This window comes from Aquarana catesbeiana, linkage group LG01 (assembly GCF_042186555.1).
Source record: "Aquarana catesbeiana isolate 2022-GZ linkage group LG01, ASM4218655v1, whole genome shotgun sequence".
Lineage (NCBI taxonomy): Eukaryota > Metazoa > Chordata > Amphibia > Anura > Ranidae > Aquarana > Aquarana catesbeiana.
Window position 1 is genome coordinate 42,671,711 of NC_133324.1, and position 27,488 is coordinate 42,699,198.

Here is a 27,488-nt window from a genome sequence, read left to right on the forward strand (position 1 = left end):
TGCTTACTGCAGTGGAAAAAAAATACAGTTACTGCCACCCTTGAGTTATTTTGAGGGGACAGCAAATTTACACTGTTATATAAGCTGTACACTCACTACTTTACATTGTAGCAAACTGTCATTTCTTCAGTGTTGTCACATGAAAAGATAAAATATTTACAAAAATGTGAGGGGTGTACTCACTTTTGTGAGATATATTTGCAGGGGGCACTTTTGAAAATGGGGCTTTTTCTCAAAGTGTGGCTATTTCTATAAGTGGGAGCACTTCTGACTCTGCACTCATCATCTGAATGTCTCATCTGAATATGTCTTCTATCATTCCACAGGTACGTGTTGCTGAAACATCTCCAGGGCCGGACTGGAAAAACCAGCCCTGGAAAAATGTCATACCAGACCCATAGCATTATCATACCAGCCCAACAACATAACATCATTATTTTCTTGTTCATGAAAGGGAAAACCATGAAACCATGCACATTTGAAGAGTGTATTATATATAGAGAAGACAGATATGAAATCACATAGGGCTTTATATATATATATATATATATATATATATATATATACACTTACTTACATACATAGTAGGTGAGGTTGAAAAAAGACACAAGTCCATCAAGTCCAACCTATGTGTGTGATTATGTGTCAGTATTACATTACATATCCCTGTATGTTGCGGTCATTCAGGTGATTATCTAATAGTTTCTTGAAGCTATCAATGCTCCCCGCTGAGACCACCGCCTGTGGAAGGGAATTCCACATCCTTAATGAATGGGAACTAGTGCGCAAAACCACAATGTGGGCAAGAAAATCTTGAACCTGACGGTAAACCACCCGATGGAGAGCCGCCAACATAGACAGGTCCACTCAGTTCCCCAAAATACAATTAAATAAAAGATATGTGGCGCTATTCCATCAATCAGTAGTACCACTCGAAATATAAAATGTAATGGGCCGATCAAACCCCACCTTCTACAGTAAATATCCGGAGAAAGTACCCAATAAATATTAGCATACCAAGTGAATAAAAAATGGTGGAGATACAATTCTAAGGTATGGGAAAATTTAAAATCTATCAATATACTATCAAGTGCTTAATCAACAATACCAGTTTCCCCTCGTTAAGTAAAAACAAAATATTTTTCTATGTGGATCTGTGAAAAATTAAAACTAACTTCTCAAATAAGATGCTCAAAACCAAAGTGCATGTGATAATGATGAATCAGTGCCTTACAAACAAATCAATACCTCATACATATTCACTGTAAATGAAATAAATAAATATATGGATATAAATATGACCCTTAATCGTGAGTTTGCATTCACAAATATTAAAGTGACAAAATAGTGCAAAGATGTTCAGCATAAAATGTGCAATAATTGATACATGGCCAAATGCAAATTTCAATCGTGCCATAAAATTATAATAAATAAGTAATAAAAATAATAAATTAATAGGGCAGCCAATCCCACCACAGGGATGCTGTCCCAAACAGTGACAATAGTGTAGTAAAGTCCAAAAAAGTGCAGTAGTGGTAGGTGTTTTCCACAGCAAAGTCTTTACACACAGTGCTAAACCAATGTGCAGTGATTTTTTCTTTTTTCTATGCACGTTTTAGTGCATCTCCCAAGTGTTTCCCCCAGCCTCTCACCTCCAGAAGCGGCCCCCAATGGGCCAAGTAGAGCGGATGGATAATAACTAGGAAAGGGTGTGTTCCCTGCAGCATGTCTTTAAGCATCAAATGAGTCTGTCTCTCATCCCCAGCTTCCAGCGCTTTCAGCGGTCCCAGCAATTTAATCAAGAACAGAGGAGAGGTCTCATGGTGTAGTATTTAAAACATTTATTTGAAAAAAACGTAATAACTTACATTAAAATAAGCAGCAAATGGTAGATGTAAGCAAAGCTTCCGGGTTCGGCCGCCCCCGTGAAGCGTCGGCACCTGACTCCTCCTACCCTGACGCGTTGCGTCACAGCACGTGACTTTATCAAAGGGATCCCTTCCTCAATTATAAAGTAGCGTTGAGGAAGGGCTTGCTCCCCCAAAACACGTCCCTTGATCCCCCCTGATGGCAGATAGCACATGTTGACATTCGTAAATTGGTGTGCATCTTCCAAATTTGGCTTTTCCAGGGGTGATTTCCCCCCATCTGAACGCTATATCAAACCCAGTTCCTAAATACTGATGTCTGATATAGCCTTCAGGTTTTACCTAATGTGAACTTTGTAAGTTCAAGTTTTTTGGCTTTCTTGTTGGTTTTACACAGGCCTGTTTTATCTGAAATGGACATTTCGATTTTTGATAATGCTACTGCAAACATTGTTATACAACAAACATGTTGGTTTGTTTTAAAAACCTTTGGGAAATGCACATGTGATTGTGCAGGTATAAAAAAGTGCCTTACATAAGAATGTGTGGATTATTGTATCAACACTACAACACTTTTGGGGTGATGTAATTGCTGTTTTCTGCAAAAATGGGGGTTATTTCCTAAGGGCAAATACACTTTGCACTACAAGTGCAGGTTCAGTGCAGTTGCAAGTGCACTTGTAGTTAAATGTGTTTTTGCATTTAGGAAGTACCAGCCAACACTGTTTTTTATAAGGTTACCCAATCACGACATTTTCTGCACTCAACACATTTCTGTCAGGGTCAGCTAAAACAAACACAAGCAGTAAATGTCCACAAAGAATTTCTTTTGGTTGTTTTTTATTTGAAAAAGGTGTCACAGATTGTCTGGCATATTGATAGCCCCCCTACCCGCAAAGAACTCCAGGTAGCGTAACCGGACATCACGGGCATTCAGGGAGGGCAAAGCCAGGACGGCCACTTTCAAGCGCCGTCAGTGTTGATGGATTAGGGATTCCGGCCTCAGGCCCAACTGAGCCAGCATAGTTGGCTGAATGTTTTCTTAAAAAATTATGGAGAACACAGCAGGCAAGTATTATATGGTTCAATTTATACTCCGCCATATGGATGGGTGTCAGAAATAATCAGAACCGGCTGGCCAGGATTCCAAATGTGTTCTCCACCACTCTTCGGGCTCTGGCCAGCCGGTAATTAAAAACCCTCTGTTCCGGGGTGAGGGTCCTCATCGGGAATGGCCGCATCAGGTGGTCCCCCAGCGCAAATGCTTCTTCAGCAACGAACACAAATGGGAGACCTTCAACATTGTCCTCTGGAGGTGGCAAGTCCAAGCTGCCATTCTGGAGACGCCTGTAGAACTCCGTCTGGGTGATCACTCCACCATCGGACATCCGGCCATTCTTCCCCACGTCCACATACAAGAACTCGTAATTAGCCGACACCACCGCCAACATCACTATACTATTAAACCCCTTGTAATTATAATAGTACGACCCCGAGTTGGGTGGTGGGATGATGTGGACGTGTTTCCCATCAATTGCCCCTCCGCAGTTAGGAAAGTCCCACCGCTGGGCAAAGTGGGAGGCCACAGTCTGCCATTCCTGTGGCGTTGAAGGAAACTGTTGAGGAAAAAACAATAAACATTACTATTTTTTTCACAGAAACATGGCAAGCAGATTAGACACAAACATTATGGGGCAACCTCCAGATAGCATCTACTAAGGGGAATTTAACAACAACAAAGTATAAGGTACACCTATCATATTCCCCCCTCCCCCCCTCTCATGGGCCATTTCTAACATTATAGGGGGGGGACTCTTGGACAGGTAACCCTCTTCACTTCATTGAGAGATGAATGACTAAATACAGGGTATTACTTGGAACAGCCCCTCCTTAGTTACACTATTGGCAGACCACTGGACAGGTAAGAAGTGTCATAATGCAAAGATATAAATACACACTGTACACATTTGAGGACATTTGAACATTCTGCTATTACCTATCAAGATAATAATAGGATACAAAAACTTTAAACAGTACCATTGGAAAGTATACAGGCAGGCCCTTGCACTACATGCTTTGGGGAATTCATCCATAAATGTGACCAGTAAAGAGATGGGTATAGTGTGTATGGGTTTGGCAAAGTCAGCAGATAGATGATTGAGGATAGAGAATTGTGATCAGCTGACTTAGCAGTTTGGGGGAGGGAGGGTTACAAAAAATTTGGGGACACCACAAAAAAAAGCCTCTGGCACTCTGCCTGAATTTAAATCAAAAATAACATTTCCAAACATTTTAGGGGGTGTTTGGGGTAAAGCACTACTATGGAGCTGATAAAATACATTGTTAAGTGACTACATGAGGTGAATATAGGCCAGGAAAGACCATGCTGGAGAGGTTATTGAAGGGCAAATATGTATGAAGGACATAAAATAATAATTACCTAAAAATCCAGCATGCATGAGAACAAAGGGGACATTCACAGCATATTACAATCATGGTAATTAAGGAATGAGGGAAGAAATACAATATATTATCAAACATTCAATACAATAAAATGTGATATAAAAGGATAAAAATCTTACCTTCATATACTCCTTCTGCAGGACCTGAATGATGGCAGAACAGGTCTTTGGGATAATGATCCCCAGAGCCTGGGGGGAGATGCCTGTCGAGAACTTGAGGTCCTGCAGGCTTCTCCCTGTGGCCAAATACCGCAAGGTAGCGACCAACCTCTGCTCCAGAGTGATGGCTTGCCTCATGCAGGTATCCTGCCTGCTAATATAGGGGGTCAGCGAAGCCAACAAACGGTGAAATACGGGGTCCGTCATCCTGAGAAAGTTCCTGAAATCATCAGGATTATTCTCACGGATCTCACGGAGCAAAGGCATATGACAGAACTGGTCACGCTGAAGCAACCAATTCTTGGTCCATGAACTCCTCCCCACCCTGTTCATGGACTGGACTTGTGTCAAGGTCAGGACCCCAACACCAAGCCCCCGCACAGCACGAACTCTACGAGGAGTACGCATACGAAACATGGCTAGAAAACGGTCGGCTGCTCAGAACGAAGTAACAGAACGCACTGAAGAACAGCAAGGCCTGTGTAGAGCGACCTGAAAAACAGCAACGAGCGGGCAAGATCGCACAGAAAACTCTGATACGAACTGACTGCACGCACTGAAGAGCAGCTACAAACCCACAAGCACAAACTGAACGGCAGAAAATGATCTGAAAGCCACGAGTCTGAAAAAGCGCGAATCGTATCTCACCAAACTTTTACTAACACGAGATTAGCAAGAGGAGCCCAAAGGGTGCCGTGCTTGGTTCTGAACCGGCCTTTTCTAGTCTCGTCGTACATGGTGTACGTCACCGCGTTCTTAGCGATCGGAAATTCCGACAACTTTGTGCGACCGTGTGTAGGCAAAACAAGTTTGAGCCAACATCCGTCGGAAAAAATCCTAGGATTTTGTTGTCGGACTGTCCGAACAAAGTCCGACCGTGTGTACGGGGCATAACAGTAAAGAACCCTCTACGTAGTTTAAGGTTAAACCTCTTTTCTTCTAATTGTAATGAGTGGCCACGAGTCTTATTAAAATCTCTTCTGCGAAAAAGTTTTATCCCTATTGTGGGGTCACCAGTACAGTATTTGTAAATTGAAATCATATCCCCTCTCAAGCGTCTCTTCTCCAGAGAGAATAAGTTCAGTGCTCGCAACCTTTCCTCATAACTAAGATCCTCCAGACCCTTTATTAGCTTTGTTGCCCTTCTTTGTACTCGCTCCATTTCCAGTACGTCCCTCCTGAGGACTGGTGCCCAGAACTGGACAGCATACTCCAGGTGCGGCCGGACCAGAGTCTTGTAGAGCGGGAGAATTATCGTTTTATCTCTGCATTTGATCCCTCTTTTAATGCATGCCAATATTCTGTTTGCTTTATTAGCAGCAGCTTGGCATTGCATCATCTACTAGGACCCCCAGGTCCTTTTCCATCCTAGATTCCCCCAGAGGTTCTCCCCCCAGTGTATAGATTGCATTCATATTTTTGCCACCCAAATGCATTATTTTACATTTTTCTACATTGAACCTCATTTGCCATGTAGTCGCCCACGCCATTAATTTGTTCAGGTCTTTTTGCAAGATTTCCACATCCTGCGGAGAAGTTATTGCCCTGCTTAGCTTAGTATTGTCTGCAAATACAGAGATTGAACTGTTTATCCCATCCTCCAGGTCGTTTATGATACATACATACATACATACATACATACATACATACATACATATAAAAAAGGAAATTCCAGTTAAAAGTGGTCAATCATCAAGGGAACTCTGGGAACTTGAGTGGACGGGGGATTCTAATGACCAGAGACCACCTTCTGCAAAAAGAATACACTTAGGCTGCTTTCACACTGAGTCACTTTACAGGTGCTATAGCACTAAAAATAGTGCCTGTATAGTGCCTGTAAAGAGCCTCTCCTCTCACTCCAATGTGAAAGCTCGAGTGCTTTCATACTGAAGCTGTGCGCTGATAGAACGGTAAAAAACGTCCTGCAAGCCGCATCTTTGCAGCGCTGTATACACCGCTCCTAAAGCGCCCCTGCCCATTGAAATCAATGGGCAGCGCTGCTAAACTGCCAGCAAAGCGGCGCTTTGCGGGCGATTTTAACCCTTTTTCAGCTGCTAGCAGGGGTTAAAAGTACGCTGCTAGCGACCGAAAAAAGACCGTTGATGCCCCCAATGCCTTGGTGTGAAAGCAGCCTAAGGTAAGGAGGTGGGTTACTGATATAAGGGGGAAACCTTTATATCAGTGTCCCTTTACATTATTGTATTCACTCCCCCCTTACATCAGTGACCCTCCTCAGACTTACCTGGCAGTGCTGACACTGACCTCCTCTCAGGTACACCTTGCAGGGATCAGTCATCTCAAGCTTGGTGGCTCTGGTTTTATCCCATAGTCTCCTTTCCACAGTCCACACACATCTGACCTCTACAATGACCCCCATCCCAGCGACACTCCCACTCTTAACTTCTCTCCAGACTCCCTCACAGACTGCAGACATGATATAAGACAAGAGATTGTCAGAGGTTGCGGACATGATTCAAGAGATGGTCAGAGACTGTGCGACCATGATTCAAGAGATGGTCAAAGACTGCAGACATGATACAAGAGATAGTCAGAGATTGTGTAGACATGATATAAGAGATGGTCAGATACTGCAGACATGATACAAGAGATCAATGCAGTCTCACCAGTGCCCATCAAATGCAGCCTACCATTGTGCCCATAATTGCAGCCTCACTGTGCCCATAATTGCAGCCTCACTGTGCACATAATTGCAGCCTGACTGTGCCCATAATTGCAGCCTGACTGTGCCCATAATTGCAGCTTGACTGTGCCCATAATCACAGCCTCACTATCCCCATAATCACAGCCTCACTGTGCCAATAATCGCAGCCTCACTGTGCCCATAATCGCAGCCAGACCAGGCCCATAATCGAAGCCTCATTTTGCCCATAATTGCAGCCTGACTGTGCCCATAATCGCAGCCTGACTCAGTCTCACTGTGCACAAAATCGCAGCCTGACTCAGCCTGACTGTGCCCATAATCGCAGCCTGACTGTGCCCATAATCGCAGCCTGACTGTGCTCATAATGGCAGCCTGACTGTGCCCATAATGGCAGCCTGACTGTGCCCATAATGGCAGCCTGACTGTGCCCATAATGGCAGCCTGACTGTGCCCATAATGACAGCCTGACTGCGCATAATTGCAGCCTGACTGTGCCCATAATCGAAGCCTGACTCAGCCTTACTGTGCCTATAATCGAAGCCTGACTCAGCCTTACTGTGCCCATAATCACAGCCTGACTCAGCCTCATTGTGCCCATAATCACAGCCTCACTGTGCCTATAAATGCAGACTCATCATTGCCCTGGATCACACACACAGCGGGCACCTCCCACTGTGTGGCATGGTCGGAGCTGGGTCTGTGTGTTGTCAGAGGTGCTGTTAAAAGGTCCTGCCCCCCTAGACCGGCTCATGTGATAGGTGGAACACAGATGCAATCTACTATCACACAAGCCAGTCTAGGGGGGCTGGACCTTGTAACAGCGCCGCCAACAACACAGACCCAGCTCCGACCGTGACAGCGCTCCCGCAGCCTGCAGCCAGAGATCAAAACAGCCCCAGGGCTGGCAGCTTACCGGGAAATTTCCTGGTATCCCGGTAGGCCACATCTCCACCCAAAAACTGAAACACTGCTATTTGCTTTTGCTTATGTCTATTTAATAATGCTGGTACGTGTTGCTGAAAAATCTCCAGCCTGACTGTGCCCATAATTGCAGCCCCACTGTGCCCATAATCACAGCCTCATTGTGCCCATAATGGCAGCCTGACTGTGCGCATAATGGCAGCCTGACTGTGCGCATAATGGCAGCCTGACTGTGCGCATAATGGCAGCCTGACTGTGCCCATAATGGCAGCCTGACTGTGCCTATAATCACAGCCTCACTGTGCCTATAATCACAGCCTCACTGTGCCCATAATCACAGCCAGAGTCTGCCCATAATCAAAGCCTCACTTTGCCCATAATTGCAGCCTCACTTTGCCCATAATTGCAGCCTGACTGTGCCCATAATTGCAGCCTGACTGTGCCCATAATTGCAGCCTGACTGTGCCCATAATCGAAGCCTGACTCAGCCTCACTGTGCCCATAATCGAAGCCTGACTCAGCCTCACTGTGCCCATAATGGCAGCCTGACTCAGCCTCACTGTGCCCATAATGGCAGCCTGACTCAGCCTCACTGTGCCCACAATCACAGCCTCACTGTGCCTATAAATGCAGACTCATCATTGCCCTGGATCACACAAACAGCGGGCACCTCCCGCTGTGTGTCATGGTCAGAGCTGTGTCTGTGTGTTGTCGGAGGCGCTGTTAAAAGGCCCTGCCCCCCTAGACCAGCTCATGTGATAGGTGGAACACAAATGCAATCTACTATCACACAAGCCGGTCTAGGGGGGTGGGACCTTGTAACAGCACCGCCAACAACACACAGACCCAGCTCTGACCGTGACAGCGCTCCTGCAGCCTGCAGCCAGAGATCAAAGTGGCCCCAGGGCGGGCAGCGTACCGGGAAATTTCCCGGTATCCCGGTAGGCCAGTTTGGCCCTGATCATCTCCGCCCAAAAACTGAAACACAGCTATCTGCTTTTGCTTATGTCTATTTAATAATGCTGGTACGTGTTGCTGAAACATCTCCACCCAAAAACTGAAACACTGCTATCTGCTTTTGCTTATGTCTATTTAATAATGCTGGTATGTTATTTTTGCTTAACCATCTGTAGACCTGTCCACATGACAATGCTTTATTATCTCCCTTGTCTTACCAAACATTATGGCCCTTTAACTTTAGTGCCCTCTTGCTAGTCTGTTTCTGAAGTAAAAATTTTGCCCTGTTAACCAGCCAACCTTTATTACCTACCGATAATTGAAATGCACCCATCCCCATCCCTATCAGTATAAATATAAGCATCTTTTGGGAGAAGCATTTGCAGTGGGCACATTTGCAAATGGGGCTCTTTCTCAAAGTGGGGCTATTTCTATAAGTGGGATCACTTCTGACTCTGCACTTCAGCGAATGGACAAAGCAAATGAACACAAGAAAATACTTTGAAAAACACCACACAAACATCAGGTGACCTTGTTTACACCTTTTGCTGATTCTCCTTGTAACATGCACTCTTGACCACTCCTTTTGACAGCTCTGTCCTCTATCCTTAAAATATCTCTCCTTCACCCTTCTTCTCCCCCCCCACAGCATATATATATATCACCATCACTTCTGTCCTCCTTATTACTGAACCTAACAAATCCTGCTAATTCTAAATCCACTCACACAAAAAATATCCAGGACCCTGGGCCATGTCCCTTCATATAATCCCACTCTCATATTACCCCCTTCACCCTCCTGCTTCTTCTAACCTCTGGAGATATATGCCCAAACTCCGGGCCTCCATCATTTAACTGTACCCCATGCACCATCACCCTGCACCCTCTGGCAGCAGCCGCAATCAACACAATTTAGTTCCCATTTCTATTATTTCCAAGACCAGACTCCCTTTCTCTTGTGCCCTTTGGAATTCCCGCTCTGTCTGTAACAAACTCACCTCTCTCCATGACCTCTTCATTGCTAACTCATTACCGAAACCTGGCTTCATGAATCCGACACTGCTTTTTTTGCTGCCCTATCCCATGGTGGTCTTCTCTGGACTCACTCCCCCAGATCCAGTGGACGTAAGGGAGGAGGTGTCGGAATCCTTCTAGCCCCACATAGCACCTTTCAGGTACTTCAATCACCTCCCTCTCTGTCACTCTCTCCTCTTTCGAAGCACACTGTATGCGCCTCTTCACTCCAGTTTCTCTAAGGATAGCTGTGATCTACAGGCCCCCTGGACCAGTATCAACCTTGATGACTTCTCTGCCTGGCTACCCTACTTTCTTTCTTCTGAAATCCCCACAATCATTCTGGGTGACTTCAACATCCCCATTAATACTAACACTCCTGCCACTTCCAAACTTCTCAGCCTAACCTCCTCCTTTGACCTGAAGCAGTGGATACTTGTTCCTACTCACTCTGAAGGCAATATCCTTGACCTCGTTTTCTCTCACCTTTGCACTCCATGCAACCTCTCTAACTATCCACTCTCTCTCTCTGATCACTACTTTTATTAATTTTACTCTCTCCCTCTCCTCCACCTCCTCTCCCTCCAACCACCTAAAAGTTACCCGCAGAAACCTACGTCATCTCAAGCCTTCTCTTCTCTACTCTGCTACCGACAACCTCTACGACAAAATCTCACCCCTATCCTGCACCAACCTAGCCACTTCTGTCTATGATGCTTCACTTCTAGCCTCACTGACCTCACTGCCCCCCCCTTACTACACAAAGAATCAGGCCCGACCCCTTCAACCTTGGAAAACAGATGATACTAGAAGTCTGAAAAAACAGTCGTACTCATGAGCGCCTGTGGCGTAAGACTAAGTCTCAGAAAGATTTCAACCAATATAAATCCGCCCTCCAAAAATACAATTCCAGCCTCCTCACTGCTAAGCAGACCTATTTTCTCACTCTCATTAGTAATTTAGCATCCCATCCCCGTCAACACTTCTCTACCTTCAACTCTCTACTTCGTCCTCCACTGCCTCCACCGGCCAACTCACTCACTGCCCAGGAGATCACCAATAACTTCAAAACAGAAGATTGATACAATTCACATGGATCTCTCGTGAATTGTATCAATCATCTGGATCCTGTTCCCTCACACATGCTGCATTCACCCCCTAGCTCTATGTTATACTCTCTAACCCACAATTTTAATCTCTCCTTCTCTTCTGGCATCTTCCCCAACTCTCTAAAACATGCACTTGTCAGACCCATACTTAAAAAGCCCTCACTGGACCCATCCAATCTTAACAACCTATGCCCCATCTCCTTGCTCCCCTTCTTATCCAAACTCCTTGAACGTCTTGTCTACAACCGAATGAGCGTCCACCTTGCTGATAATAGCCTTCTTGATCCCCTTCAGTCTGTATTTCGTCTTCAACACTCCACAGAAATTGCTCCCCTAAAACTAACAAATGAGCTACTAATGGCCAAAACCAATCAACACTATTCTGTACTCCTACTCCTGCCTTTGATACGGTTGACCACCCCCTGCTCCTCAAAAAACTCCATGCCTTTGGTCTCCGTGACTGTACTCTTCCTACTTATCCAACCGCACCTTTAGCATTTCTTACAACTCTACTTCCTCCTCTCCTCTTCCTTTTTCTGTTGGGGTCCCCCAAGGTTCCGTTCTTGGACCTCTCCTATTTTCAATCTACACCTTCTCCCTGGGTCAGCTTCAATACCACCTCTACGCTGATGACACCCAAATCTATATCTCTACCCCTCAGCTCACTCCCTTTGTCTTCTCACGTATAACTAATTTACTATCAGATATATCAGTCTGAATGTCACACCACTTCCTCAAACTCAATCTATCCCAAACTGAACTTAGAATTTTTCCTCCCCCATATGCCCCTTTCCCTTCCCCTGATCTCTCTGTCAAAATCGATGGCACAACTATAAGCCCATCCCCGCATGCCAAGGTTCTAGGTGTAGTCCTGGACTCTGAACTCTCCTTTAAGCATGTAGTAAGTAGTGAAGATAGGATGGGGCTTTAATGAAGCCATGGCCTGGTAAGGCCATGTATTTCCATCCCAGGAGACTTTAAATGAAACCATGGCCTGGTCATGTGTTTCCATCCCCATTCAATTCCAAAAGAGGGGAGCAAAGGGGAAAGGGGGATATTGGGACTTTATATGAAGCACGTGGTAGCAAAGGAATGAATTGGTGAATAAATAGGAATTTTATTGATTACATTTATAATAACATAAAATGCTGGTATCAATAGTAAGCAAGGTAATTGCAAAACAAGGTAATTGCAAAACATGGTAATGTGCAAACATGATAATAACATTAGTGTCACAAAGTAGAATCACAATAAAAATCCAGGGTTCACCAAGACATGATTAGATAAAAACGTAAGCAAATTGATGCCTGCAAGACCAAGGGCCTCTTACACCTGTTGGGATAGTAGATAATAACTTTAAAAACTGGGTATGTTGATAGGAACACGGCATTCGGTAACGCGTTCGTGGCCTTTGAACCACTCATCAGGAGCAAAGCATGTGATAAATCTATGATAGAGAAATTGTATGTAAATAATCAAAAATAAATTTGAATTAATGAAGGGCATGAACAGGGGTGGGGTAAAGCATCATGTCCAATCACTGTCCAAATCTTACTGCCTCAACCTCCGCAACATCTCCAAAATATGCCCCTTTCTACCCAATGACACAACAAAGCTCTTAATTCACTCACTGGTCATCTCTAGCCTCGATTACTGCAGCTCCCTTCTCATTGGCTTAATTCTACATAGTCTATCACCTCTTTAATCCATCATGAATGCTGCTGCCAGACTCATCCACCTAACCAATCGCTCTGTATCTGCTACCCCCTCTTTGTCAATCCCTCCACTGGCTTCCGCTCATCCAACAAATTAAATTCAAAATACTAACAACTACTTACAAAGCCATCCACAATTTAGCCCCCAGCTACATCACTAGTCTAGTCCTATAAATACCAACCTACTCGTTCTCTTCGTTCCTCTCAAGACCTTCTGCTCTCTAGCTCCCTCGTCACCTCCTCCCATGCTTGCCTCCAGGACTTTTCCAAAGTCTCTCCAATCCTATGGAATGACTTACCTCAATCTGTCCCATTATCTTCTACTCTATTAGCTTTTAGATGATCCCTGAAAACCCGACTCTTCAGAGAAGCCTACCCTACCCACACCTTACAACTGTATTTTCATTTTCTCCATCAGCTCACCCCCCCGCAGTTATTACCTTTTGTTTCACTTGACCCTCCCTTCTAGATTGTAAGCTCTAAAGAGATTTGTATTGTAAGTGTACTGTCTGCCCTCATGTTGTAAAGCGCTGCGCAAACTGTTGGCGCTATATAAATCCTGTATATATACACATATACAGTATAATATATATATATATATATATATATATAAACAGGATATACATGTTCAGTCTAATATATATATTTTATATATATATATATATGTATATAGTGGGGACAGAAAATTTTTCACTCTTTGTTATATTGCAGCCATTTGCTAAAATCATTTAACTTCATTTTTTTCCTCATTAATGTACACACAGCACCCCATATTGACAGAAAAACAGAGAATTGTTGACATTTTTGCAGAATTATTAAAAAAGAAAAACTGAAATATCACATGGTCCTAAATATTCAGACCCTTTGCTGTGAAACTCATATATTTAACTCAGGTGCTGTCCATTTCTTCTGATCGTCCTTGAGATGGTTCTACGCTTTCATTTGAGTCCAGCTGTGTTTGATTATACTGATTGGACTTGATTAGGAAAGCCACACACCTGTCTATATAAGACCTTACAGCTCACAGTGCATGTCAGAGCAAATGAGAATCATGAGGTCAAAGGAACTGCCTGAGGAGCTCAGAGAATTGTGGCAAGGCACAGATATGGCTAAAGTTAAAAAAAAATTGTGCTGCACTTAAGGTTCCTAAGAGCACAGTGGCTTCCATAATCCTTAAATGAAAGATGTTTGGTACAACCAGAACCCTTCGTAGAGCTGGCCATCCGGCAAACTGAGCTATCGGGGGAGATAAGCCTTGGTGAGAGAGGTAAAGAAGAACCCAAAGATCACTGTGGCTGAGCTCCAGAGATGCAGTCGGGAGATGGGAGAAAGTTGTAGAAAGTCAAACATCACTGCAGCCCTCCACCAGTTGGGGCTTTATGGCAGAGTGGCCCGATGGAAGCCTCTCCTCCGTGCAAGACACATGAAAGCCCGCATGGAGATTGCTAAAAAACACCTGAAGGACTCCAAGATGGTGAGAAATAAGATTCTCTGGTCTGATGAGACCAAGATAGAACTTTTTGGCCTTAATTCTAAGCGGTATGTGTGGAGAAAACCAGGTACTGCTCATCACCTGTCCAATAAAGTCCCAATAGTGAAGCATGGCAGCATCATCCTGTGGGGGTGTTTTTCAGCTGCAGGGACAGGACGACTGGTTGCAATCGAGGGAAAGATGAATGTAGCCAAGTACAGGGATATCCTGGAAGAAAACATTCTCCAGAGTGCGCAGGACCTCAGACTGGGCCGAAGGTTTACATTCCAACAAGACATTGACCCTAAGCACACAGCTAAAGTAACGAAGGAGTGGCTTCACAACAACTCTGTGACTGTTCTTGAATGGCCCAGCCAGAGCCCTGACTTAAACCCAATTGAGCATCTCTGGAGAGACCTAAAAATGGCTGTCCACCAACGTTTACACTCCAGCCTGACAGAACTGGAGAGGATCTGCAAGGAGGAATGGCAGAGGATCCCCAAATCCAGGTGTGAAAAACTTGTTGCATCTTTCCCAAAAAGACTCATGGCTGTATTAGATCAAAAGGGGCTTCTACTAAATACTGAGCAAAGGGTCTGAATACTTAGGACCATGTGATATTTCAGTTTTTTTCTTTTTTAATAAATCTGCAAAAATGTCAACAATTCCGTGTTTTTCTATCAATATGGGGTGCTGTGTGCACATTAATGAGGAAAAAAAATAACTTAAACGATTTTAGCAAATGGCTGCAATATAACAAAGAGTGAAAAATTTAAGGGGGTCTGAATACTTTCCATCTCCACTGTGTGTATGTATGTATGTATGTATGTATATGTATGTGTATATATATATATATATATATATATATATATATATATATATATATATATATATATATATATATATATATATATATATATATATGTTACAGCTTTTGCACATCTGTGAATTTCATGTTAAAGTTAAAAACAATTAAAATAAAAAACAGTATATGCGTATATATACTGTATATACAGTATGTATATAAAAATATAAGGTATACCAGTCATATTGGATATCTGCCCTTCTGAACATGGGGCACAGTCATAGCAGCAAGAGTGGATTGAAGATCCTGGCTTTTTTCTGTATCCGGGCAAACAAGAGTCCACACACCGAGACTCCAGCTTCTAAAAGGAAGTGAAAATAATTTAATTTACTTGTGTGAAATAACATTGGAGATGAAATAAGAGTGTGTTGAAAACTGTTACTGTATCTCCTTATCTGTGACTTCCATTGCATATTATTTCTATTTTTCAGTAGGGATCTCTTTTTTGATGATGTTCGTGGCGTGTTACCTGTGGTTGCCTTACATCTGAGTATCTACTCACCGTCCAGTGTTCCAGCACCTTCCTCTTTGAGGAGACCACCACTAATCCCATGTTTATGGACTCTAGTCCCACACTATACCACATTTTTCACATTAGACATTTTTGTCCATATTTTTCTGTATATCTTTTACTGTGTTCATTTAACAACAATTATTTTTTCATACTTATTTTGCACATATATACATATGTTTTATTCATGTTCCTAGTCCATACTGGGGACTTTTGTGCTGCACTTTATTATTTGTATATTAGTATTTGACTTGGTTTGTTTGTGTGTCAGCTGCTGTTTATTTAACCTGTATTCATATTTTTCACATATTGTTTCACTTGTTTTGAGGGCCAGCGCAGCACTTTCTTTATCACTGCAATAATAAACTATGAAAAATGTTTTTTTATTTTGTTTTTTTTTTTCAAAAATTTTTTTTTTTTGTTTAGCAAAAAATAAAAAAAACAGTGGTGATTAAATACCACCAAAAGAAAGCTCTAGCGGTATGAAAAAAAGATAACATCTTCATATCGGTGCAGTGTAGCATGACCACGCAATTGTCATTCAAAATGTGACAGCGCTGAAAGCTGAAAAATGGCCTGGGCAGGAAGGGGATAAAAGTGTCTAGTAGGCAAGTGGTTAATTTCTGTGTTATTTATATTTATATGTGAAGGGCAGATAAGGCTAATATAATATTTGAAGCAATAAAGTTCATGGGTAACATTATGAAATGTCATTGAATGACTATTGTTACACATCTGGTGAGAAATCTGTTCATTCGGCGGCCAATGTCACGAAAAGTGAGAGCCACATGTTCTCCTCCTCACCGTATTATTGCCTTGATTCCATGTTATTTTGTTGGGGTCAATGTGAAGTTGGTCTTCTTCTTTACCCCATGGTGTGTACAAACCAACATCAGTATCACTTGTTCTAAAGCGGCGCAAAGACATCTTCCAATTTACTATTCGGTAGTGGAAAGGAATTTCACCATTTTCATCAAATAAGGTCATTCTGTCTGTCGTCTTATATGGATTTTTTATTTGTTTCACATATTTATGCAGCTGGAGGACAGAAAAACCTCAAACAAGTTAAAACTGAAGTTTAAGCAATTTATATGTTGATTTCCCTTGTTTCTCCATCTACCTTTATCAACAAAATATGCAGTGTGTGTATATATGTATGTATGTGTGTGTGTGTGTGTGTGTGTATGTGTGTGTGTGTGTGTGTGTGTGTGTGTGTGTGTGTGTGTGTGTGTGTGTGTGTGTGTGTGTATATATATATATATATATATATATATATATATATATATATATATATATATATATATATATATATATATATATATATATAATTATTTATTTATTTATTTTTTCTATAAACCTTTTCTGTTTCTATTACGTATTAGACATGTGCAATTCGTTTAGTTCCAAATTTGTTTTTTAACAAATTTAGAGAACCTCATTATTTTGGAAATATCAGAATTTCCGAATTTCTGAATTTCCGAATTTTTCAAGATATTCGGAAATTCGGAAATTTGAAATTCCAGAAATTCAGAATTTCGGAAATTCGGAAATTTGAAATTCGAAATTCGAAAATTCGAAATTTTGGAAGTTCGGAGTTTTGGAAATGCGATAATTTGAATTTTCAAATTTTGCAAATTTGGAATTCAAAAATCCAGAAATTTGAAAATTTGCATATCTAAAAATAAGAATGAAAATCCAAAGATTCAAAAGAACAAAAATCTGAAAAAAAGATCAAAAATCCAAAAATTTAAAAAAAACAGAAAACTAATAATAACATATAATATATAATGAACTATTACTAACTATTAAATTATAGGTATTGGAATTTCCTTTTAAATTTGGCTGTTCCGAATTTATAATGAATGCCATATCTGCCATATGGAACGTAACTAATTAATAATAATAATAAATAACAATAATAATAATATTAAATACTTATTATTATTTATTATTATTTAGTTTTGTTCCATTTGTTTAGATGCGGCATTCTTTATGTCGGGAGAATTCATAACATCGGATAAATTTGTATTCGTTACATTCACTAACAGCCAAATTTGAAAGAAAATTCCAATACCTATAATTTAATAGTTAGTTGTTATTAGTTAGTTATCATCTTGATTTTTTGGATTTTCGTTCTTTCTAATTTTTGGATTTTCCTTTTCTTATTTTTGGATTTTTGAATTTTCTGATTTTTCGAATTTTCGAATTTACGAATTTTTGAACTTCTGAATTGTCAAATTTTCAGATTTTCAAATTTTCTAATTTTTCAAATTTACGAATTTACAAATTCCAAATTTTAGAATTTCTGAATTTTCAAATGTCTGAATTTTCGAATTTTACAAATTCTGAATTTTCGAATTTACAAATTCTGAACATTCAAATTTATGAATTTCCCTGTTCTGAATTTTCTGAATTCTCAAATTCACAAATTACAAATTTTAGAATTTACGAATTATGAATTTTCGAATTTATAAATTTTAGAATTTCTGAATTGTCAAATTTATAAATTGCAAATTTTCTAATTTACGAATTATGAATTTTTGAATATACGAATTTTTGAATTTCTGGAAAAGACAAAAAACTAATGAAACAAAAATGAACACATTTTTCAGCAGTGCACATGTCTATTATGTAACTTATTTTAGATTCATTGACATCATCACTGGGTCTCTGTGGCTTTCTATGCAATGAAGGCAGATCATGGCTGGTGGGAGGGACTGGCAGACTGGTACATCTTCCTAAAAACATCACAGCACCCTACCTCAGGTCTCTTCTCAAGTGCCCTCAGTCAGTCCCGATGAAAGCAGTGGTCTGGATCTTGGGAGGAGATATGCAAATATCAGAATGTCCTGATGAGTGGATATCAGTCTGGAGGAGTGGGCATTCCTAGGCAGGCTGTATTTGTATGTTGGCAACACCCATATGTGATACTGAGACTCCATTGTTTAAATATGTTTTATGTTTATATTGCAGCTTACCAAATCTTAGGTGTGATGATCTGGTGATCCTGCCAGTAAGCCTGTTGTTTTGAATAGGCTCTCCCGCGGAATGTATCAGTTTACAGAGATGAGGCAAACCATTGAACACTGGTAGGGGGTGCTTACAATGACCAGCTTTTTATATTTATGTATATCCTTTATCCCAAAAGGAAAAAAAAAACAAAAAACAGTTTGCTGTAACTGATTATTATGCATTAGCTGGAGAGGAAGGATTTTTCCCCTTAATGACCAGGCCATTTTTCGTGATACGGCACTGCGTCGCTTTAACTGACAATTGCGATCCATGCTATAAAAATGCACTGATTACTGTATAAATATCACTGGCAGGGAAGGGGTTAACACTAGGGGGCGATCAAGGAGTTAAATGTGTTCCCTGGGAGGTGTTTCTAACTGTGAGGGGACTGACTAGAGGAGGAGCCAAATCGTTGTTTTTACTCAGTAGGAACACATGATCTGTTTCTCGTCCCTTGTCAGAACAGGGATCTGTGTGTTTACAAACACAAATCCCCGTTCTTTCTCTCGTGCCTGTAATCCCGGGTGGCCGGCGGCGATCGTGCCCGAGGGCCACGTGCATCGGGTCCCCCTTTGTGCAGCACGTGCCTGCTATGGCTCCTAAAAGAGCCACCGTCAGGATTGCCAACCTCCCGCAGCATTTTTTACTGGTAAAACAGGGAAAATTTACTGGCGGAGCACAATTTTTTACTGGCAACCTGAGAAATTACAGAACTCCAATTGAAAGCTATCACAGTGAATATTTGAACAGTATAAACATGATATGGGAACACTGACAATACCTATAACAAAGTTATTTGCTTGATTTACACTTAAAAAGTCAACACAGCATGAAATTATCAGCCCCTGATATTTACTGGCAGTTGTAAAAAAAAATCACTGCTTTTTACAAATGGTCAGTAAATTTACTGGCAGTTGGCAACCCTGGCCGCCGTACATATACGGCGATTTGCGCAGGAAGCCAACCTGCCGCCATATATGTATGGGAGTCGGTCGGGAAGGGGTTAATACCGCTTTAACTGCTTCCAGAGCTCCCACCACATATTTACAGCGACAGGGCGGCCCAGGCAGCGCAAAACAACGTACATGTATGTTGTCTCTTCTTCCGGGTCTGGGGATGCGCGACCCCGCTCCCGCTGTGATTGGACACGGTGGGAGCCAATCAGCGGGGTCCAGCGGACGCGATGTCTGCCGGGACCCGCCAATCATTGACAGGAGAGGCAGAATGGCAGTCTACACAATGTACACAAGGCAGACCGCCGTTCTGTCAGAGAGCAAGATGGAGATCTTGTGTTTCTGCTAAGCAGAAACCTGGATCTCTGTTTTCCTCCAGTCAAGCCATCCCCCACACAGTTAGTAATCTCTCCCCCTAGGAGCACACGTAACCCTTTGATTGCCCCTGATGTTAACCCCTTCCCTGCCAGTGTCATTAACCACTTGCCGACCGCCTAACGCAGATATACTGCGGCAGAATGGCACGGGCAGGCAAAATCACGTATCTGATACGTGATTTGCCTCCTGCGGGCGGGGGGTGCATAGCGCCCCCCCGGTGCCCGAGGCAGTCGGCATCATTAGGGGAGTGATCCATGCTGAGGGGGAGGCCACTCATTCGTGGCCACCCCCTCGCAATCGCTCCCAACGAATGAAAATCTTCATCTCTCCTCGTATCCGCCTTTTTGTTCCGGCGTCGAGGAGAGAAGGCATCAAGTAAGTACACCAACACTACACATTACAGTAGTACACTCCAGGCACACATTTCACCCCCCAATCACCCCCATCACCCCCCTGCACCCCCTGTCACAGTGACACCAATAGCAGTTTTTTTTTTTTTTTTTTTTTACTGAATAAAAAAGGTTTTAACCCCCCGATTGCCCCCTAGTTAACCCTTTCACCAGTGATCACCATATAACTGTTACAGGTGACGCTGGTTAGTTCGTTTATTTTTTATAGTGTCAGGGCACCCGCCGTTTATTACCTAATAAAGGTTTTACCCCCTTATCGCCAGGCGGGTGACACAAGTTAGGTTTTAGGGTCAGATAGGGTCTGTGTTGCCCCAGGCAGCGTCAGGTTAGTGCCAGTACTGCTAACACCCACGCACGCAGCATGCACCTCCCTTAGTGGTATAGTATCTGAACGGATCAATATCTGATCAGATCTATACTAGCGTCCCCTGCAGTTTAGGGTTCCCAAAAACGCAGTGTTAGCGGGATCAGCCCAGATACCTGCTAGCACCTGCATTTCGCCCGGCCCAGCCCACCCAAGTGCAGTATCGATTGATCACTATCATTTACAAAACACTAAACACACATAATTGCAGCATTCGCAGAGTCAGGCCTGATCCCTGCGATCGCTAACAGTTTTTTTGGTATTGTTTTGATACTGTCGCTAACAGTCAGGAGCTTTTTACCTGTGAGTCTCACTACTGTACCACTAAATTTAGAGTTCAAAATGGCAAATCGAAGGTACACTAGTGAAGAGGCCTACACATTTCTGAGCATGACAGATAGTGAAGAGGAAGTCATTCATCAGTCAGATTCAGGCTCAGAATATGATCCTGTATAGGACAGCGGCTCCATGACAGATATCTCTGATGACGGAGTTGTGGTCCCTGCCAAGGTCAGGCATACCAGACCCCGAACTTCTTCTTCTGTCGTTGATGTGCAAGAACCGCAGGTCCCTCATATGGAGCAGAACAGTACTAGCACCACTATTCCTTCGGGTGAACTGGCAAGCACCAGCGGCCTAGTACACCCCGGTCATAGTCAATCCAGCACTGCAGTAACATGTGGTGACGTGGCGAGACCCATAAGTGCAGTTCAAGCTGGTGAGGTGGTAAGCACAAGTAGTGTCCCGCTGCCACCAAGAAGACGAACACAGGCCCGTCGTGCCCATAGTGCCCTTCCTGCTGCATTTGCCAATCCTAATTGGGAACCCACCACTTCTGCAGCACCCATACTTCCCCCATTCACTGGCCAACCCGGCATTCATGTGGAAACAGTTAATTTTAAGTCACTTGATTTTTATTCGCTGAAGATCTCTATAGATCTATTGTGGATCAAAGCAATTTGTATGCTGTTCAACCCATCGCCACTATTCCCCAGTCCTCCCTTGCCAGAGATTGGAGACCAATTACGGTCTCCGAATTTAAGCTCTTTCTGGGCCTTTCCCTCCTCATGGGCATAACTAAAAAGAGTGAGTTGCAGTCATATTGGTCCACTGACCCATTTCACCATATGCCCTTGTTCTCTGCCTCCATGACCAGGGCACGAAACGAGCAGATCTTGCTGTTCATGCACTTCAATGACAATGAACTCTGTCATCCTCGTGGAGACCCTGGATACGGTCGGCTCTACAAAATTCGGCCCCTCGTAAACCACTTCACCCAACGTTTTGCAGATTTGTTTACTCCCCATCAAGTTGTCTGCATTGATGAGTCCCTGATTACATTTTCTGGCCGCTTGTCACCGTGGAGAGGTCACAATTCAGGTAGGAGGGGCAATAGACATCCATCTTCAACTAACCCACACTATTCTGGCCCATACACACATCCCCGCGCTAGACAATCAGATATGGATCATTGGGGATATTATGATCGATCACAGCGGAATCCCCCCAGAGATCCATATAGCGATGACCCCCCATATTGCCCACAAGCCCCTTGGGGGTATGACATACCCGTTAGGAACCAATATGGCCCATTACAGTGATATTTGGTAAACACAGAGGAGACAGGACAATATTCCAATACTGAACACAGACCATTGGGGAATTCAGACACGTATTCAGGATATTCCCCCAGGGGCGGCCCCCCTGCGAAATAAGACAGACAATTTTTTAGGAAGGGCCCAAAACAGAAAAGGAAGACTAAGAGAGGATGCCGAGGAGGGAAGCGCAGCTACCCCCAAAAAAAGGAGGAGATAAAATGTGAGGGTGTCTTCAATCTCAGTGGGGAAGAATTAACTAGATCTGAGAAATTAACATTAAATCAAGGTTTAAAATATGCCCCCAAGAAGTCATTAAATAAATTCCAGATGTATTTGGACATACAAAAATACACCAGAAAACTAAACATAAAACGGTATTTTCTCTCTAACCCCATTATGAGAAATTATACTTCAAAAGATGGACCCCAAGTAAGAGGAACAGGACTAAGTAATGCATCCCTGTTCAACCCTCCTGGTAAACCAGCTCCCAGTCTTAGCTGACGTTTGCGCAAACCAATTAATAAACGCTTATTGAGATTTTTTTTTTTTTACCAAAAATATGTAGAAGAATACGATCGGCCTAAACTGAGGAAAAAAATGTTTTTTTATATATTTTTGGGGGATATTTATTATAGCAAAATGTAAAAAATTATGCGTTTTTTTCAAAATTGTCGCACTTATTTTGTTTATAGCGTAAAAAATAAAAATCGTAGAGGCGATCAAATACCACCAAAAGAAAGCTCTATTTGTGGGTAGAAAAAGGACGTCAATTTTGTTTGGGAGCCATGTCGCACAACCGCGCAATTGTCAATTAAAGCGACGCAGTGCCGAATCACAAATAACGCTCTGGTCAGGAAGGGGGTAAAATCTTCCGGGGCTGAAGCGGTTAAAAGTGTGGTGGGTGACGTCTGGCCATAGCCTCCTCTCCCAGTCGATGCCTGTTTAGGAGAAACGTACGTTGGATGGAGCCAGTGGACCTAACATCACCACACTCTCAACTGATCGGCTTCGTTCGGCGTCGGCTGTGTTTTCTAATTTCTACGGTGTTTTACCCTGCCAATGCTTTGATGTCAGTTGTTCATTCATGGATTAAAGCATTTTAAACTACTGCACAATGAAGCGCCTCTTTTTCTTTTAAAATATACTATTTCCTGCTACGAGTGGTCTTGCTGGAGCAGCTAATGGAGGAGAGCGTTCCTGATTGCCGCCTCTGAAAATTTCAACTACCAGGCGTGGAGGGAAGTCTGTCTCTACTCAAAGACCAGCTGTTCAGAGTTTGTTCAGGCTCGTATGATCTCTGTGGTGGGGATCCATTAAATCTGGTAAGCAGCCCCCTTTTCCTATTTCTGCACTGTCTTAGAAGATACATAGAAGATTTACTGAAGATTTAAAGAGGAATCACACCTCCGGTTTATGATACCATCATTTTCCATATGAACTATAATTTTTTCATTTCTTTATATTCGCATTATTATTTGAGTAGCGCACTGAACTTTTTTCTTTACGCTTGTCATTCAAACAGTACCTTCCCAGCAAGCATGCCAGATACAGGGTCAAGATGTATAAGCTCTGTGACAGGGCCACAGGCTATACAAGTTTTATGGTTTACGAGGGAAAGGTAGCCACGTAGAGCCAACAAACTGCCCTGACTACATAGGAAGCGCTGGCAAGATTATGTGGGATTTGTTGTCACCCTTATTCAGGAAAGGGGTACCACTTGTATGTGGACAAGTGTTACACGAGCGTGCCACTTTTTAGTCACTTGTTTGATCAGCAGATTGGAGCATGTGGCACCGTATGACCTAATCGCTGGGGCTTTCCCCAGCGGCTTGTAGATTCCCGTCTTAGGCTGGGGGAGAGAGCCTGCTTGAAGTGTAATAACTTGCTCGCTATGAAGTGGAGGGATAATAAGAATGTTTTCGTTCTTACCTCCCTTCATGCAGACACGACGGTCCAAATTACTACGGCGACTGGTGTTGTGGAGAAACCCCACTGTGTCCACAAATATAATCAAAATATGGGAGGGGGTGGACCTCAACGACCAGTTGTTGGCACCGTACCTAATTGCACATAAGGCCAGACGCTGGTACAAGAAAGTGTCTGTTTATTTATTTCAATTGGCTTTGCTGAACGCTCATGTGCTATACAGAGCTTCAGGACAGACTGGATCCTTCCTTAAATTCCAGGAAGAGATCATCAGAGCCCTTCTGTTTCCAGACGGTGCTCCACCTCACCATCCCCAACCAAATGCAGTAAGCCGGCTGCATGAGAGGCATTTTCTTTATGTTTTCCCGAGTACCCCTAACCCAACCAACCCCCCAAAAAAGATGTCATGTCTGCAGCAAGCGCAGATATAGGCGTGACACCCGCTATTATTGTCCCTCCTGTCCTGACAATCCTGGTCTTTGCATTGGTGAATGTTTTGAACGCTACCATACACTAGTTGAGTATTAGCGTAGGGTACAGCACTGCACAGACTAGGCACACTTTCACAGGGTCTCCCAAGATGGCATCGCATTTTGAGAGACCCGAACCTGGAACCGGTTACAGTTACAAAAGTTACAGTTACAAAAAAAGTGTAAAAAAAAAAAAAGTAAAAAAAAAAAAAACACAAAAAAATATATAAAATAAAAAAAAACAAAAATAGTTGTCGTTTTATTTTTCTCTCTATTCTCTCTCTATTGTTCTGCTCTTTTTTTACTGTATTCTATTCTGCAATGTTTTATTGTTATGTTTTATCATGTTTGCTTTATAGGTATGCAATTTTTTTATACTTTACTGTTTACTGTGTTTTATTGTAAACCTTTTTTTTTTGTTTTCAGGTACGCCATTCAGCTGCAGGGGACAGAGCGGATTTATCTTGACAGCAACAGCGTTTGCTTCCACGATACATAAAGCCATGACTCCAGCGCTGTCGAAGGTGATTTCACCACCACAGTTAAAAAAAAGAGCATATATGCCGAAGCATGGGGGCAGCAGGGGTGGAGGAGCGATTTGCTCCTACCTTTTGGGGTGGATGCCCCCATGCTTCGGCATATATAAACGGTGCATGTATGCCCATCATTAGAAGTGGGTGGATGAAGGGAGGTATTCTAATGGTGGGCATACCCACCGATCAATCTCTTTTTTTCGTTCAGCCCAAAGGCTGCATGAAAAAAAAAGTTTACAATATATGCCCAACAAGGACCAGCAAAGTACTGGTATGTTGCTGGACTTTGAGTGGTTATACCAGAAAGATGCCTGCAGGTTTAGGTATCATCTTGGTATCATTCTTTTTAGCCAGCGGTCGGCTTTCATGTAAAAGCAATCCTAGCAGCTAATTAGCCTCTAGGCTGCTTTTACAAGCAGTAGGAGGAAATGCCCCCCACCGTCTTCCATGTTTTTCTCTGGCTCTTCTGTCCCAACAGGGAACCTGAGAATGCAGCCGATGATTCGGCCAGCTGATCATAGAGCAGATCAGAGACCAGAATGGCTCCAATCATCTCTATGGCCTAATAAACCGGAAGCTATGAGCATTTTATGACTTAGATTTCGCCGGATGTAAACAGCGCCATTGGGAAAGCATTTTATCACACAGATCTTGGTGTGGTCAGATGCTTTGAGGGCAGGGGAGGATATTTATATTCCCTGAGATAACAATAAAAATGATTAAAAAGAAAAATGAAAGAACAGTTTAAAAATAAGGGTGTATGTACACACATACAAAAATGTGATCTCTAGGCAAACAAGTCCCAATAGGTTATAAACCACAAAAGAGTCTGTTACAGAGGTCACTAGGAAAGGAGGGGTGGCGTGTAAACCACAATGGATGGGGGGTGAACTTCAAGTTGAGAACTTCTTAATGAGAACAATCAGGAAACCCTGAGTATGTTTGTCTGACAGCAGGTATCACTGAAGAGAAATGATGAATGAATGGGTACTCTTACCGGAACCAGTGGATCTGTGTGTCAGCGACACCAGATCAAACAGGCATAGACAGAAATGACTTGCGATGTCCTGGAATGGTCCGAAAGAGGCTGGAACAGGTGTGGACAGGAATAGTTGGTGGTATCCTGGGATGGTCTGCAAGACAGCTGGGACAGGTACAGATGTCATTGAAAGTCAACTCTTCATGAATGGAATCCCCACAGGGGTATCAGCCCTTGGGCCAATAATGTCCAGATGAGATGGGATGAGCATATTAGTGATGAAAGAATAAAAAGAAAAAATGCTCCAGATGGTGCAGGTAAAAAAAAAACGGATATTTATTTGCATAAAACCAGCATGTAACAAAATAATATTGTGATCACAGTAAAAAAACAATGTAGAGAGTCATACAGCAAAGCCCTACGTGTTTCGTCTGACTAGGACTTCTACAGGGGCATCAAATAACTCACCCACATTGCTACCTATATATAAAATACTAACAAATCATAAAACCATAAATGACCAACCAGAGAGCACCTCATCTGATTGGTTATGATGAGCTCCTCCATGGGAAGGAACCAATCTAAAATTGGGCTGACCACGGGTGAGCCAATCACTAAGGAGACTATTATGGGTAAGAACCCAACTAAACATGCTATGGGCCGGGAAAAGCCCGTAAAATTCAACCTAGGAGAGCGTCCAATAACATCGGCAAACCGATGTATCAGGATGAGGTACGCGAACCAATCAAAAACTACTAATGGAATAACAACAGAAGGTTGGTTGTCACTGCAAAACTAAAAAGGGGCATTGGAAATCAAAAGAGGAAAGGCTGTCACGACCGGGTGCAGGTCCACCTCTGAAATGAGGCTTTGAATCATGTCCCGTGACGTAGACGCCTCTCACCCCGACATGATCAGCGTTCGCCTCCTGGCGAGGCTAGGAATGCAAGTCACATGTTGTCATGACATCGGGTATTGTAAAGACCAGCGTCATGGCATATCCAGCGCTCACCTCGGAGCGCGATTGGAGACGTAGGTCACATGTACAAAACAACACCGGGTATTCAAAACACCGGCGTCTAAACGTATCACGTCACTAGAGATGAACACAAAATGGTGTCATCAACAAAGTACAATCCATGTAAGCAAAG

General features: G+C 42.7%; 1 protein-coding gene across 1 annotated transcript in view; it reads right to left on the reverse strand.

Moving 5' to 3' along the window:
* LOC141141394 (vomeronasal type-2 receptor 26-like) overlaps positions 1–27,488 on the reverse strand; it is a 104,974-nt gene that overhangs the window by 26,259 nt on the left and 51,227 nt on the right. The window contains exons 4-5 of the mRNA XM_073629073.1: positions 16,519–16,752; positions 15,381–15,504 (exon numbers count right to left, since the gene is read on the reverse strand). Coding sequence (XP_073485174.1) covers positions 15,381–15,504; positions 16,519–16,752 — 358 coding nt within the window. The remainder of the gene's footprint in view (positions 1–15,380; positions 15,505–16,518; positions 16,753–27,488) is intronic.